A 17483-nucleotide genomic window follows, 5' to 3' on the forward strand; every position below is an offset into this window, starting at 1 on the left:
TGGATACGACGATATTATGGCCAGACTCAGACAAAATGCATTTTTAATAATTTTGGCCAGAAAACTTTTACTTCATTATTATATCGATAGGTTGTGATGACCTCCAACCCGCAAGACAATAACCTATCATTCACTCAAAGGTTCTAGAATCCTTGGGTTTTTATACGTTTTTTTTTTGGGGGGGGGGGGGGGGGGGGGGGGGGGGGGGGGGTCATCGTAATCTGTTAGAATATGAGATAAAACATTCTGTGGCCAAAATGAGAAAATAATTTTTTTTGTCTGAGTTCGACAGATTACATTCAACATTTAGTATATCGTTGTTTTAAATGTACAACCCTGGTTATCCATACAGTAAAACATTCTTGTACTAATTATGGTAAAGTTTCTGTCCTTCGACGACAACAAAACCCTTTTTGTCGTTTTGGCCGGTTTCAGTTTTAAGAGGTTTTGACAAATTGGGAGTCTTTACATTATGGATATGTGAATTAGGAATATTATGGCGAAAATGTAAAAAAAAAAAGCGTTTTGTTCTTGTAGAGCCGTCTGCTGGAATCCAGGACAGAGTCACGTCCCTCCACGGAACGGAATGAATGATTTACGGTCGTCTTTGAATGTGTGTTTTTGCCCAATTTTATTACGTGTGTTGGATATTGAGGGATAAACGTATCGCAACAAAATCTCTAAACAGCTAGATACACCCTAAAAGTAATTCCAGTATTTTGTGAAATGTCACACAATTTGCAGGAATTGTTTTTTATCGGATTATTTAGATTTCAAGAGTGGGGCTGAAAAGTTTACTTGATTCTTTTGAGTTGATTATTTTATAAGATTTGAAAGGTGAAATTTGATTCTGGTTTTCGCATTTTAAAGATCGTATCACGTTGTGAAAAAGTTAGAGTTGTCAGAATTTTTGTTGCAATAAATTTGTCTATCAGTCTTTATGATAGATGTTATTGTAATGGTAATCCTTTAAATACCCCATACACCGAGGTTGGGAAAAGACTGCTTTCAGAGATGACCGGTTTTGCATATTATTGGAATGAATAGTATTAAGATATTGTTATTAATATAATAATATTATATGAGGTGCTGATGTTACTTTGGCACGAAACAGTTAATATATTTAGTTAAAATTATTTTAGAGTCTATTATTCAAACACAAAATGTCCAAGAGGTTCAAAATAAACGACTTGCCAAACGGCCTTGAAAAACAAATATCCGTGTTTTGGGTACAGTGTTTTACAGATGTAATCCAGGTTTCCTGCGAATGGTTTTGAAATCCTTTTTTTCAATTTACATGTATGCTATAAGACGGTGACTTTCTGGTTACTAGTTGTGCTTATTGTTAAATCGTCGTCCACCCCGTCTGCCACGACCAGCGGTGCCGATAGAGTAGTCGTTCCAGGAGGGCTGACTGCCGATGAGCTCACGGAGTATGCTTTCATGGAACCAAGCAACTCAGCGTCCTTTTTGGAGCTCTTGTTGCGGTTACGCCAGTAGTGCAAAGCGGCGTTCTTCACTTTTTTACATATAGACAGGAAGACGAAGAGCCCCGGGGTGGTGAATAGAACCCAGATCGGTATCATAGATGCCAAATCAGCGTCCGGTTGTCGGAGGGAAAACCTTAACGCCACCAGCACCACCACGCAGTTGAGACTAGAAGTTTCCAGGGCTATAGTTTTAATGAAGGTATTCCCTTGGCGGCAGAGTGCAGCTAGACCTGCTCCAAGTATAAATCCACAGAAAGGGAGCAGCACAGCGCCCAGCAGGGCGAATTCCTTCATCATATCGAATACGTACATGTTGATATAGACGCCGATGGTGATGTAGAGAATGCTGGCCAGCAGCAAGAAAGGTTTGATTAACCACATGAGTATGGCGTCGGCTACGGGGGATCGAAATCTTTTTATGATGAGGCCCGCCATGTATGCCAGATATGACGCGGCTAACCAAATTTCGAAGTTGAAGATGGGCATCATGCGGGGACTGAGAGCAGCGTCCGACTCCGTTTGGAAATATTGTCCTAACACAAGTATCCATAAGGGTGCTGTTCCTGGAGAGAGAAAGAGAGAAACCCAAAATTAAGCGGCGAAACAATGCCAACGTATATATATATATATATATATATATATATATATATATATATATATATATATATATATATATATGTGTGTGTGTGTGTATGTTTGTGTGTTTGTGTTGTGTGGAATGCTCTTTTACTACATCTCTACCGAAAAAAATAGGATTGATCCAAATTTTCGCACCAGTCGTGCTGACTTTTATATAATTGATATTTTATCCTATTTATACATCCGATTTTATGATATTGTTTTGACAATTCATAAACAAGATATACACATTTGCACATCTGGAAGATAAACTGTGATAGCTCTTTAATGATCGTACTTTATGACTGTAGAATGGATGGTTGAAGTGCATTAATAGACAATAAATAATATTGTTCGTCAGACATGGGGTAAGGTTACTCAATTTACATTGTAAAAAATAAATATAGTTAATCATTGTCATTTTTTTATTTGAGGTGTCTTATTATTTTCATTGTTGTTCAGCGGACACAGAAACAAACATAATTGAAAGTTGTATATTGATTTAATACCGCAACCACCTTACCAAGCATGGCTGTAACGCTGATTAAGTTGATGGTCATGCTGAGTGCCGTGTCCCCATCAGCTATAATGACAGCGATGTGACCCACACCGCCACCGGGTACACACGCTGTACACAGAAGGCCAAACCTAATGTCCTTGTCCAGTGGCAACGCCATGGCTACGCCGAAGGCCAACTGGGGAAACGACAAGAAAAACAAGAGAAATTGTTGATATTGACAGATAGGCGGGTCAAAACGGTTTATTTTAATCTTATTGGACAATGATTATTGTGAAATTGTTGACTGGATATACATTTTTTTTTCGTAATGCAACTAGATTTTACTTATGATTTGAAATGTGCTTTCAGTTAATATGACACTTGCTTCTAAGGCGGCTCTCTTATATAAATATCATATCGTCACTGAGTTATGAAAACAAAAAATTGGGGCGCAGGCATTGGTGCAGTACAAAAGTCTGGAAAAAAAAGTATGTATGATATAGTGTATCAGTCTGAAAATAAGATCTGAGGTTTGAAGCCCAATCAAGGAAAGCTTCTGTTATTTGGATTCAACCCCCCCCCCCCCTCCCCACTCCTGTTTTTATTTTTCGTTCTCTGACACTGTATCATTCACATTCAAAAAGGTTTTCAGCCTTTGACATTTGGACGTATTGCCATTTAACTTTACCACTATGTCTTTGGTCAAAGAAGCTTTGAACTTCTATCAAATGAAAAAAGGACAACTGTATGCATATATACTTTACAGTTAGTAATCGTTAAATGGTGATATCCTCTAGCCATCTCTGGCCTGACATTAATCTATTGATTTTTTTTTTTGTCTAGCGTATATTAAGCTTACATTTAACGACTTGCTCTCGTTGCCCTCAACCTTTAGCAGTAAATGATTTCCCATCTACAATAAGGAATTAATGCATGGTTTAGGTTTTGCTGACGATAGATCGGATGGTTTTGTTTTATGCATGTATACCCAATATTGTCAGCGTGTTTGAATCATTCCGTCGGAGGGGTTCAGAGAGTATGAACTGATTAAAGCTGCCAGATTTGCTTAACATTTCTAAATATTTGGCTTTGTGTGGCTTTGTAGTTAAGTGGTATCGCACTTGGCTTGCGACCTGTAGATTTCGGGTTCGAGTCCCGCTAGAAGTGGCGTAAAGTGAGTCTCTGTGGAATAATCTTTACTCACATTTTCTCACCATACTCAGGTGTAAAGTGAGTTCCTGGCCGATAACGGCTTTGTCTCTATCGAAAAAGATGTAAGAGTGCCACAGTTGTGCAATGGCGTCCTGCATGTTAAGTTTTGTTGTTGACATGGAAACCCTTGAAAACGCCTTCTAAATAAATGAGTTTGATATTAATTTTATTTCGAAAATGTCTTTCTGCAATGAGCAAGGATTGTCTAATTGGTTTCACGTCATTTGCAATGCAATTCATATTTAAAGCAGACTTGATGTATCATTTCCTCGTGGTTGCAAAATAAATCAAAATGTAATGAAGCAATCGTAGCATACCCTCCATTTTATATATTATTCAAGCAACAACATCGCCATAGATTATTTAATTGGTAGAAGGGGAACGGGAACACTCATTTCTCGACTTGGCATAATGAGTTAGCGCAGCAATGAAGCCAGTCATTGTTGCCAAGGTATTGATCGTTGTGTCTTAGAAATGTCATCAAACACAATTTCCCCATTAGTTATTATTGATGGTGTTTTATTTATGCCTTACAAGGAAAACTCGTTTCGATGTTTGTTCTGTACTCAGCTGCCATCAAGATATAAACCGAGATAGCTGCATGAAGATTTCTTTTTACTCTTTGTTGATTTTAGAGGTAGTCTAGTAATTGTTAATGTAAAATGAGTCAAAGACGACGCGACGTTCGTAATTATTGTGCACATTTTATTACATTCTTTGTACCCTGGGTCGAAGGTTGGATATTATTCTATATAATTCTTATTATCTTACATTACAACAAGCCAAGAAGTCATCTGAATGAATTCATTCATTAACTCACTTTCCCCAGTCGCTAATAGGTTCAAACGTGTCAACATTTATAACCCAAACGAAAAAAAAAGACTCAAAAGAACCCATGCTCTCTCTCTCTCTCTCTCTGTCTCTATCTCTATCTCTATCTCTCTCTCTCTCTCTCTCTCTCTCTCTCCCCTCTTTTCCCAAAAGAGAAAAAAAAAAACAACACAAACAAAACAATAAAACTATCAAAATACCAAAAGAAAGAAAGAAACAAACAAAAGATAGAAACCACAAAAAGGGAAGAAAACCCCCCACCAAAAACAACTGTTTTTTTTCTGTTTACATCAAGTCTTTTATTGATTGATGGCGTAGAGAAAAAAAATATGGCGGAACTAAGTGCAATCATGAAAGAACCGGTGTTGATGGGATGTCATTAAAACAACTTGGGGCTTGTTTAAAAGCCATTCAGCCTTAAAACAATAACCATTACACAAAATGACAACAAAGGCAACCATTTTTGATGAATTGAAATCTCCTAACCCTGTCTTTCATATTTATGAGTAATTATTGATTGCAACGTCGTGTAAAATTGCCACTCACGCCAGGTAAAACCTGTGATTACAACCGATTCAAACAACCCTGTTACTCCTCTTTAAACAACTGACTTTACGTTTACAAAATCTTTTCGTCTTCCTGAGCAGTTCCATGGATTGATTTGTAAACATTTCCAAATCCAGTCATCTGCACTGGTTTAGTTTTAGAATAAAGAGAGTTAGGCAATTTTTGATCATTAAATATAGACACACGATATCTAAGTACGGGATGTGAGGTAGGTTTCAGCAATAAAAGAAAAGTATGACAATATAAATAGAGATGGTATGACATGCTTATCATTAGAGTACGAGTCGAAACTGACTGAAGAGGCGATTAATTGTCTATTCTCTTGATTTCAAACCCTTGTGTGAAAGAATAAATACATTGGAATGAATTATATTTCAATTGCGAGAAGTTCGACAGCACTTCTCAGACCGAAAAGCAATTAATGGTTAGTATATGGTTTTCAGAAATATCGATTGTATTACATTCCCCCAAGACCAAGACACAATATGATTAATTTGGAATGATATAAATCAATGGGAATCACATCATGATAATATATTATTGTATCTATCCCTGGCAACGCAGCTGAGATAAGAGCCCACAAAATCCTTTGTTCGAGTAACTGTGACAGACATACAACGACAAGGATGTAGTCGAGTGGAAAATGAGCAGTAGCCAGTAGCCAGTGCCATAATTTATACCAAATAATTTATCTCGAGGAGATGACCGGGGGGCAAAGGACTCCAATATAGACACAGGCTACAATTTAGGCAAATGCTTTTTCCCAAATTGGAAATCTGAATCATGTATGCATGAAGCGATAGAATTGAATGATTTTTCCCCCCCCCCCCCCCTCCCACCATTTGGCCATTCTCAATGCTTTTAGATCACGTTAGATATTACTGCTCTTGTATTTAACATTTGCACAACTTTGAAGATTGAATCGATCTTAGCGGGATTTTGGATACGTCTTCGTTATTCATGTATTTAGGTATAACGTTGGATTATATTTTGAATCCCGTGTTAAGTTCTGTTTCTTGTTGAACATTTATTGAGTGTGCTCAAAGCCCTTTACAAGGGGCCCATACATAGTCCACAGCAAAATTGAACATGTGGGACCAGATTTGACGCCTCTTAGGCGATATTACATTTTTTCCGGTCAGAGACAATGCTGTTAACGGCCAGGTACTCATTTTACACCTGAACACGATGAGAGAATGTAAATAAAGAGCTTTTTCCAAGGACTCAATCATGCGACATTCAGAGCGGGACTCAAACCCAGAACCTTCCGATCCGAAGGCGAGTGTCATACCACTAGACCACAAAGCTCACATTAGGCGCATTGAGCAAAACCTTGTTAAGAACATAAGGAATACAAATACTGTTTGTTAATTATTATAATTTCTAAAAAAGATTCAAATAGTGCACGTTTTGTGAATTGAAGGACTGGCCTCGGCTGTGCGGTGCAAGGGAACTTGATCACACGATTTTAAAAAAAAGGGATGGATGGAGTGACCGGTGATATTTCGTCGTGGTAGATTGAGTGAGTGAGATAGAGATAAATGATATAAATCAGACTATCTGATGAATGGTTCGAGCTTGTATCGATTTGCTTTTCCAAGGACAGATAATAAATGGGGGTGTCGAATGATGGATTGGTGATTAAAAGATAAATCACAATGAGCGAATGAAGGAATAAGTGGGTTGATGGATTGGAGGAATTTCTAAATAAGTAGATGGCCAGCTGGATAGATGGATGGATTGATGGATGGATGATAAATGCATTTTTTAATATGTCGATGGATGGATAACTTGCTTGTTTGATAGCGTGGTTTGTGAATCTGATAACTGGTGCAATGTCTGACCGGCTGGTTGGCATTATGTGTCGATAAATAAATGGTTGGTTGGATGGATGAATAGATGGTTGGATAGATGAGTGGATTGATGGATGGATGGATGGATGGGTGGATAGTTATATAGATAGTTCACAGATGGATGGTAGAATGGATGTATTGGTGAATAACGAATGACTGGGGCGATCGATGCGGAGATACAGAATCGAATCTTATTGGACCCCATTAATTTATAACTTGACCAAGACAACCAGCAGCATAAAATTTCATGGAGAGGGACCAAAGAGCTACTTGTAAGACAGAGGAGACCAGTGTATTGTGAATATGGCCCGAGGGACGAGGGGAGGCAACCCAATCAGGTCTGCTTTGTTACACTTCGCAAGATTCCATTTATTATTTGCTGGCAGCGATGCCAAACGATTCCAGCCAGTCAGCAGAGAGTTTCTCCTAGAATTTTGTTTCTGGAATAGGATATTTGTTACGCTGTATATTATTTTAAAATCTTATTAGGTCTTTGCTTTTCACTTTCTCGTTTTAATTCAACATCGAAGAACTATTCGAGGACTGGGTTGGAAAAAATGTATTTGATCGCTGCTTATTCATTTCTTGTTTAAAAATACCTGCAAGGGTTAAAAAAAATATTGATCTGGTAAACCGTGCCATATCCTTTTAAATACGGTGCTCCTATCTGAATAAAATCACGATTATTATTTAAGATTATTCTCCTTTTAGATATTATTATTATTATTATTATTATTATTATATTATTATTATTATTATTATTATTATTATTATTATTATTATTATTATTATTATTATTATTATTATTATTATTATTATTATTATTATTATTATTATTATTGATAAATCACATGATACGTATATTAGTTTGCATGAAACAATGAACCATTTTTTGATGGCTGTATCAATTGAATAACGTTCAAATACCAATCAAATTCTATCCATGTGTAACATGATTTTGACTTCCATTTGTCAACTTTTGTCAAAAGACGTAAGTGAATGCTGTATATTGATTATTTTGGTTTTCCAAATAATATATATGGTGCAGGTTTTGCGAAGTTATAACCCAAGATTAGAATGAAATACACAATTGTAAGTCGTTTGTCTAAAGTTTATATCTCTTGAGGCAAACCTAATCGACACACACACACACACACACACACACACATACACACACACACACACACACACACATATATATATATATATATATACATGATAATATATGGTGATGCAATGTGCATCTCCCCCCCCCCCCCCTCTCTCTCTCTCTCTCTCTCTCTCTCTCTCTCTCTCTCTCTCTCTCTCTCTCTCTCTCTCTCTTTCCCTCCCCCCTTGCTATCCCACTTTATGTTTTTTTTTGGCGATTGTAGTGATCAAGTTACTCGCCTTTGATTTTGAAAATGGTGGAAACGTAAAATCAGGACGCCCATGTAATATATCACTCGAGATTTAGATAGTGGTTAGAAAAAATGTGCATTGTACTTTACACCGAGTATGGAAAGATAATTTGAATAGAAAGCATAATATGAATAGAAAGCATTTTCCAAGGACTCCTCTTTGCGAGTCACAGCAGGACTTGAACGATGTACCTACAAATTAAAAGCCGAGTGTTATACTGCAAGACCTATTGCCGTATATATTAATGAAGTTTATCTGAGAATGATATGATGAACATATCGAATACCACAAATTCTACCACCCAGAACCACACCCACTCCCTCTTAGTCGCATTGTTGTCGGTCGCGTTGAAAGTTTTCTTGTTATACATTCTTCTATTTAGTTTATTCATCATTAGTATGTAAGCTTTAACCACTTCGCAACGTTTCAGGTTTGAGAATTTTTGCCAAGATGAGGGTCGTTTAAATCGATCGATATTTGAAGCACGACCTTTCAAGCCAAATTTTTTACATACGAATTTTTCCCCCAGAGTACTACAGTTAACTGATTGGCATTAAAGTTCAAAGTACAGCTTGCACAAACACGCCCATAATATTATTATGACATTGATCCAAGAGATGACTGGACCAGCGGCCTGAGAGATGGATAATCTTGATGTACAAGGCGCGAGAATAGCGTTTAGCCTGAAGTCCAAACATGATTAGAAAATGGGGGAAATCGCATTAGGCGGCGACTACTTGATCGATCATCACTCTCTTTATTTCATGATTTCTTAATGGTGTCTGGGAGAACAGAAATTGGCCGGGTTCTACAACATTGGATTCTCCCCCCCCCCCCCCTCTCTCTCTCTCTCTCTCTCTCTCTCTCTCTCTCTCAGTCTGTCTCTCTCTCTATCTATCTATCTCTCTATCTCTATCTGTCTCTCCGGCCACCAACTGAGAAAACAACCGCTTTGATTTTTTTTCTTTATTTTTCATCTCTTGGACTGGGCTGCTGTAAAATGACAAACCACCTTTTTATTTTGGCAGAAAACTTTGATTTCGTATATCGATAGATTAAAATGACTCTCTAACTTGTTAAAACAGTCTTGAACCCCACATTTCAAATCATATTCAAGACTTTGTGAACGTTTGCGGTCTTTTTGTCGGTCGATTTATGAAGGAAAAGTTGAATGGTCGAAAAAAAAAGCGTTTTGTTATTGGACCGCAGTCTGTTGTTGTGGCTGCAAGAGGTAATCGATCACTGTGAACATAATCAACAAAATTCTTTCAGCATCATCCAACATTCTTAGACAGGCACGATTAGGGGATAAGTGACACCATTCCCCGATGCCAATCTTTTGTCGGGCTATTTTTGTTATCGTTGCCCTTGCGTTTATGATACTAGTACAGGTGTTTTTTTTTCTCCAGTAGCAAACCTACTCGTATTTATTTGGAGTCGCAAGTACTTGCCTTGCTTTTCTTGTCACGTCCGTGAGGACATATTTATTGAATGTTATCGATCAAGGGAAAGGTTTTAATTGTTTTCGGAAGGTGGTAAACGACGTGAGTAATCGTTCTCTGGTCTGATTGGGAATTCCTCACTTTTTTTTTGCCTTTTTCTACTTCTTTTCGTTCCACCACACCTTTGAAGCGCTGCATAATACACCGTTAATAAGACGATGTAAGATATTTGCCTTACTGTGTATTTACTAATCAGTAGCCTTGAGCAATTTAACATCATTACATTATTGTTTGCGCGCGTGCGTTTGAACAGATGTATGCATTTCAGTTGATGGATGCAGGCTATAAGTTGGGGGCCCAAAATGAGTGTAACATTTTGAAACAATGTTAAAGAATATAGAAAAAAAAAACCCAAACAACAAAACAATTCAAAAACATTCAGTAAATTTTTAAAATGGCAACCTTACCACAGGCATTATTATAAACTGGCAACAAAATCCTACGATGAGAGACACCGGGTATTTGAGCTGACGTTTTATACTGTCGATATCCGTGGAGGCGCCCATACCAAAGCTGATCAGGATAGCAATGGCAGCGGCGGCACTGTCAAAGACAATGTCTGCTGTTCGCTCTCCTCTAACAGCTGCCACATCGTACTGGGAAGATGCCACTGATCGAACATAACTTGCCTGAAAATGAATAAATAAAAATAGATCAATTGATTGTGAAAAGCAAATTTATAGATAAAGGGGAGTAACTTGTCATGTTATCAAGAATCAGAGACTGAGCAGCCTCAAAATGGTTGTGTTATGGTAAATATCATTGATTTATTTGTAAGGAAAGTTGAATATGCGTATTGTTATTTTTGATTTGAGACAAAATATTACAAAGAAAAAAAAAAGAAAAGTACTAGCCTCAAATCATGCGTCTTCCAATGCTAAGCAGATTTCTTTAACCAACCCCTGACTTCTTATCTGCTATAATGTTAAACATATAATGTTTATTGTATAAGGCTGCAAATATTGTATAGAACAATTCCAGACTCAAACAGCATTTTATTTATTTATTTATTTATTGGGGGGGGGGGGGGCAGGGAGAGCCAAACAATAACAACCCCAATAAAAAAACCCCCCAAAAACAAAACACACACAAAAAAAACGAAAAACAAAAAACAAACACAAAATGTACAAAAATAAAAACAGAGACAACGCCCCCCCCCCCCCCCTAAAATACAAACAAACAAGCACAACCAGCCCAAAATAAACCCAAATGAATTAACGGGACAGTAGAAAAAAAAAACAGAACAAAAAATAAAATAAACGAAATAAACCAAAAAAGGAAAAAAATGCTCAATTGATATTTAACTCCCCCCCCCCCCCCCAAAAAAAAAAAAAAAAAAAAAAAAAAACAACCCCCCAACAACAACAAAAAACCAAAACAAAAAAACTCAAAAAAAACTAAACAAACAACCTTATCCCACTCTTTCATTTCGTCTTGGTTTTATCCCTGCTGTTTTCGTCATGACAATTAGAAACTACTCTTCCGTAAGACCAAACACATTCGAATTTCTCACGACAATTTCATATATGTCGATAGATCGTAAACAAGGAAGAAAAATCTTATGTATTTTCAAATGCTACCGGCAGTTTATGTTTTTTTAAAAAGGTACAAATACATTCTTCTTAACCATGATGATGTAACAGCTTGACTGTCAACACTATTTTACACAAGCAAGAGAAGATGGAATATTATAATTCAAGTTTCAATGTCAAAGCTCTGCTCTCATCGACGTTGTCAATCCATTTTCTTCATTTCATTTCATTTCATTTCATTTCATTTCAAAGGAATTCCCTTCTGTAAAAAAAAAGTTTCTGATATAAGTCGAAGAAAAAGGGTTGCCTTTTCTTTTCTTCTTTTTTTTCATGGAAGGGGGGAGGGAGGGGGGGGGGTATTGAATTTGGACATTCTAATTATCTTTTGTCGTTAGTATTACATGCGTGCTGTTTTGGAATTAGTCAATTGCTTTAAAATATTTGAAATGTCGAATGTAAAGGAAAAGAAGACTGATTTTATCGACAAATCCCATTTCTGCAATTAATGTTGCAATAAAACTAGGATTGAAATATTAACTAAAAGAGGCTCTGAACATGAAAATGCAAAGGAAATTTGTAAAGCGAATAGAGGTGTAGTGAGAACGTGTGTTATCCTCAAGCGCCGAAAAGCATAAGTAAAATATTAACTAGTTAACTGCCACACACTGGAAAAAACTCGTATTTAAAAATTTGGCCAGAAAACTCCTCCCTCAAATACCGATCGATTTAAATGACCCTCATCTTGGCAAAAACTCTCAAACCTGGTTAATGAAGATGAAGTAGAATACCAGTGGTAAAAAATGTCCCTTTTTTACAATTTCTTAGGAAGGCTTGTTTGGGATGAAGCAAATACCACTTAAGGGAACACTTAATTTGTTTCAGTCTTACAGCAACAAACACACATTTACAATAAGGAAGAGAATTGTCTTTTCTGTTTGAGTGTGTCCGTGTTTGTGTTTGTATATGCGCGTATAAGTGTGATTTTGTGTGTTTGTGTGTATGTGTGTGTGTGTTTAAAAAATTCCCTTTATTTATCCTCAAGGGGGAATTTTTTTAAAGGGTATATTCCAAAGGAATACTGGAGTAACCCAGATAACCGCAGTGCAAAGTTAGCGAGGGCGAGATGACTTGCTCAAGGCCACATAGCGCAGCGGGTAGTAGAACACGATAACTTTCGGGTACGAAGCAAAGGCCATACCACTGAGCCACTCTGCTCCTCTTTATGTGTTTGTGTACGTGTGTGTGTGTGCGTGTGTGTGTGTGTGTGCGCGCGAATGAAAATTACTCATCTAATATTTATGGTGACACAGAGCGTTGCTCTCAAAACATCTAGATCTTAATACAGCTTTGATTTTTATATAAATATATATTTTTTTTGTTATTGTTTTTGTTGTTGTTTAGTTTGTAAATGGTTTTAAATCCAAGAATCCTTGAAATATTTTTACAAACTTTTTAACTGGTATCGATTTTGCTACATCTTAAAGATATATAGATAGTATTCACTCAAAGTAAGTTGTTTATTAAACTGAACCTGGGGTTTCATTTGTGTCCGATCATATCAAAATCGGGAACGATTTTATGTTGGGTAATTTTAGATGCTAACATTTTAATTTCTTCTAATTAAAAATACGAGACTTGAGTTAGATGTTGATCTGATTTTTGGAGGAGATTGAGCATACTTTTTAATAAAGAAAAAAAAATAGTTAAAATTTCTAATTTCTGCTCAATTTTACTTTAAAATCCCGTCTGCCTGACATAATGATACCATTTTGTCAGGCGGTGGGGATTTATGTTCCCCGCCCCCCCCCCCCCCCCCCCCCCCCCGGTTGGCAGGTTCTTAAAATGTTCAAACGCACGACATTATCTTTGGAGTCATATTTTATACGGGTGTCATTGCTCTCATCTCGATATGTGTTTACTGCAAAAATATTCTATTCTATTAAAAAGCTTTACATCCACGGTGAAAGCACCACTAAAGAAAAAGGAGAAATAAATGATCTTATAGCATTATTGTTTCACGGAGCATACTCCTGCAAATTCAAAGGAAGCCTTAACTTACCTTAGGCATGGGAACGACCATCCCACTGGCGTCCACTACTGCCAAGGACATTGTGGTCCTCCCGATGTGCTTTGCCTCCACGGAGAAATTGTATTGGCGACCTGGTGTGACCGTCATCAATAGAAAACTGTCTTGTCCTTTCTTGTTCTTGTCTATTTTTAATTGCGGGATATCGCTGGAACCTTTTGAAATCTTGATACGTGCGATGCTCTCGTCGTTGGAATAAAGCATCACCCAGTAACGACTGGGGCGTTGTTGCTTTTGTGAATTGTCACTGTTGTGTTGGAATGTTCCTTGCGTGGCATCGTTGACTAGTGCTGGAGGTGGTGTAACATTGGAATGGTTCGGTGTAGAAGAGTTTGGACTTGAGTAGTATGGTATAAGGATGGATATTGGCGTTGTTGTGGAGATGAACGGTGTTCCTGCCCGCTGCTGACCGCTGCCACTGCTGTAGTTCTTTGAAAGGAATGTATTCGTTGTTTGAATTGCAGGCACGGCGTTGGCCGAGTCGCTGAGAGGTATTTCTGATTTGATAGCTTTAGAAATGCTATTGATTGTGTTGGATGTTGTTTTTTGGCGACTGGTTACGTCGGTGGCAGTGTTGGTGTTACTTTTGTTGTTGATTTTATTATTGTTTGCATTTGAAGATTGTGGATTCCAAGGTCGATGATAGATAGTGAAATTGAAATATACAGTTTGGGGCTTGTTTATTTGTAAATCCTTTATGGAGGGTGGGTTGAAATGTATGAGTATGCTACTAGAATTCAATGGTGATGGGGGTAAGGAGTTATAACGAGCATGTTTCGGCGATGCTGATGACGATGACGATAACAGAGGTGATTGGTGAGCAGCGTTAGCAAAGGTAGAAAAATGGCTAAGATTGTAAAACAACAATATCACATTTAAGAGAATTCTATAATTGAAAACAGATCCTAAATTGGAATATTTCTGTGGATTGATTGGCGTTGCTTTTTTCGTTCTGACGTGTTGTGACGTAAAGGGACACCGTTGTCGTTGTTGGTCGTCCACATTTCTATGGAATATGTCAACGGTGGCGTCAGACAAGGTGACGTCACGTCGGGAAGTATCACAGTTGAGAACCTCGCACTGACACCTGTGGCTGTAGTCCTGTCGAAAACTATTTGCATAATGTATGTGACGTCCTGTGGGACACTTGAACTTTCTCTTCACACCCGAAAAAGCTGAGAATAAACGTCTTCTTTTTTTAGTTATACTACCACTGTCACCACCGTAATATCCACCATCAGCACTATCTCTACCACTGTAAGTAATGCCACGAATTGATAGAACACACCGTTGTTGTACGCTTGGAGAAACTACAATGTGAAGTTGCTGTTGCTGAGTTGTTTTTGTTCGTCCTACTCCTCCTCTTACTCCTGTCATCCGCCGTTCTTCTCTCATTCCAACACCGTGCCGCGAGAAGCCTTGGCCCTGGCACGGGCAACAACAGCCTCCCCTTCCTACTTTCCTCCTTCCTCTGTCACTCATCCCATCCGTCCTAGCGCTACGTGAGTACAATGATGGCTGTCGACCCTCAGCCATCCATCGCCCCTCTCGAAGCTCACGCCTCATGCACCGCACGCCCCCACCGCCACCGCCTCAGTAGTATGATTCAAGCCGTTCGTTATGATTCCGTATTCTATCATTATTTCATGACGATTAAATCGATACCATCATAGTCGTTACGTAACTCAGCCAAATAAAATTTAAAATAATAAAATAATATTACCATATCCGGGAAAACAATATTACACCCCCAAGATTATTGTGATATTACTTTTATCATGCTAAACAAATTTCAAACCAATCACTTCGATTTTTCCCTCATCGATTGGTATTTTCTTTTCTTTTCATGCCTTCCTATAAACGTTTAATTTTTATACCATGAATGATTTTTTAAATGAACTATTTATCCATAATCACATTCGAATATCTCACCATAACTGCAATGCACTTATCGAAGGATCCGCGAAATGGGAATCAAAACAAGTATAATTTCACATTCATACTAACATTGAAGTATGAAGTTAGGACATCTAGACGGCTAGACTTGCTGCCAAATAAAACCAAGAAACGATGGGACATAATTCAAGTTTCACCGTTACAGGACCTCTCTCGTGAGACGTTGCCAATCGATTTTTTTCTTCTTTTCATTTCATTATAAAGAATCTCTCTCTTGTGAAGAATTCTTATTTTAAAAAACCAATATTTCCAGTAACGTTATTTGTTATATGGCACAATTTATCGAATAACACAATAACAGGTCTACCATTTGATCTTGGGATGTTTGTTTCCTTTGAATGAAGTCTGGCACGATTGGGATCATGATATTATAGATGAGGACGAGGACACTCCTTGTTTTGTGTCAGGATTCATCCATATTTATGTCTTGCTCGTGTGTGTTTATTTTTGCATTGAATCAGACGGTGAATCGCTTCCCTATTTTTGTAATTGTTTATGTATTGGTCAGCATCTTCACTCGCCGTTGGGCGATCTTAGCTGGAGCTAGACGGTGACCGGTCAACTTTGCATTTTACTATTAATTAAATTACACATTGAAATCTTGTAATGATATCTGCACCATGCTTGGTAATATTCCGTTTTCAAATCAGGATTGCCTGAAATTAGAAATAAAATATGTTGTAAACCAATGAGAATTTGAATATCTTCCCCTCCCCCTTCCACCGCAACATTAATAAGAGACCTCAACAGCCCAATTGGAAGACCTCTCGCCTACACAGGCAAAGGAACCGCTGTGGGCCCAGAAAATTCTTCTGACTTATATGACTACCCAGTTGTTAATGTGTTTTTTTTAACAACAGTTCTGATTATTACAAACTAGAGCACTATCCAAAGGGTAGCAAACAGTTTTTATTGTCCATTTAACGTTATTGAAACTGGGATTAACTCCGCCTTTTGACAGGGAATAACTACTTTTTAAACTTTTTTTTTTTTACTTTGATATACATAGAATGAGAGGAATCAAACTTCTATTTCCAATATTATAGGTTTTTTTTTAAGGGTGGGAGAAGGGTGAGCTGTTCAATGGGTGGGCACCCGATTTACACGCAAAAAATGAATTCTGTTGGAATCGTCTTTCACATAATTTTTTAATGATTGCTTTTTCCAGCTAGATAATTGTGAAAAAGTAGATGGGTTTAATTACCACGGGAAAGGACTTTGGCGATGAACCGGTATCCCATCCTTTGGATCAAGCAATTATTACATTCCCAATTGCCCTATGGAAACTGGGATGAACTTTAATTGATCTGAAAGGACATTATTATTATGTTGTATAAATCACGACTCTGCAAGTGAACAAACTGTTGATATTAATTAGATAAACAATTTCAAAACTTGAAGAACTTGCTGATTATTATCAGTATCAAATAATACGCGGTCTTCATACGAGCTACTCTGTACATGTGGTTGTGTGTGTGTGTTTGTGTGTGTGTGTGTGTTTGTTTGTGTGTGTTTGTGTGTGTATGTATGTTAGTGTTGTGCATACATGAATATGCGACAAATTTGTATAGGTCAAATAAAAATAAAGAGTAATAAGATTAATATAATAGGAGAGCGAAGAAAGAAAAATAACAAGAGAACTGGAAGTAGAAAGAAATAAATGAAGAGAGGGGGGAGATGAGATGTGTCTAGGCATGCTGTGTAAACAATATGAAATGTCAAGGCATGTGTATACAATTTAGTTATCACAATGTAGGCTATACGGCATTAAGAATCAATATGCTATGAGACAACGGTACCGAATACTGACAGAACACTTTTTTGGCTAGTAAAACTATTAGCTTAAATTTCATTGATAAATAAAATATGATCAGTTTGTCAACAAAAAAAAAAAAAAAAAAAAAAAAAAGAAAAACCCCAAAAAACAAAAAAAAAA

The 17483-nt window shown here is 37.3% G+C and overlaps 2 protein-coding genes across 3 annotated transcripts in view; one reads left to right on the plus strand and one right to left on the minus strand.

Moving 5' to 3' along the window:
* LOC144960060 (trafficking protein particle complex subunit 13-like) overlaps positions 1-17483 on the plus strand; it is a 154805-nt gene that overhangs the window by 31836 nt on the left and 105486 nt on the right. The gene's annotated exons all lie outside the window — the stretch shown is intronic.
* Positions 186-17483, minus strand: part of LOC144960050 (uncharacterized) — a 51558-nt gene continuing 34260 nt past the window's right edge. Inside the window, exons 2-5 of the mRNA XM_078893000.1 lie at positions 13565-16203; positions 10381-10602; positions 2632-2803; positions 186-2053 (exon numbers count right to left, since the gene is read on the minus strand). Of these exons, the coding sequence (XP_078749126.1) occupies positions 1305-2053; positions 2632-2803; positions 10381-10602; positions 13565-15157 (2736 nt within the window). The 5' untranslated portion in view covers positions 15158-16203 and the 3' untranslated portion in view covers positions 186-1304. The remainder of the gene's footprint in view (positions 2054-2631; positions 2804-10380; positions 10603-13564; positions 16204-17483) is intronic.

Source organism: Berghia stephanieae, chromosome 1 (genome assembly GCF_034508935.2).
Source record: "Berghia stephanieae isolate SIO BIC M18660-M18661 chromosome 1, UCSD_Bste_1.3, whole genome shotgun sequence".
NCBI lineage: Eukaryota > Metazoa > Mollusca > Gastropoda > Nudibranchia > Aeolidiidae > Berghia > Berghia stephanieae.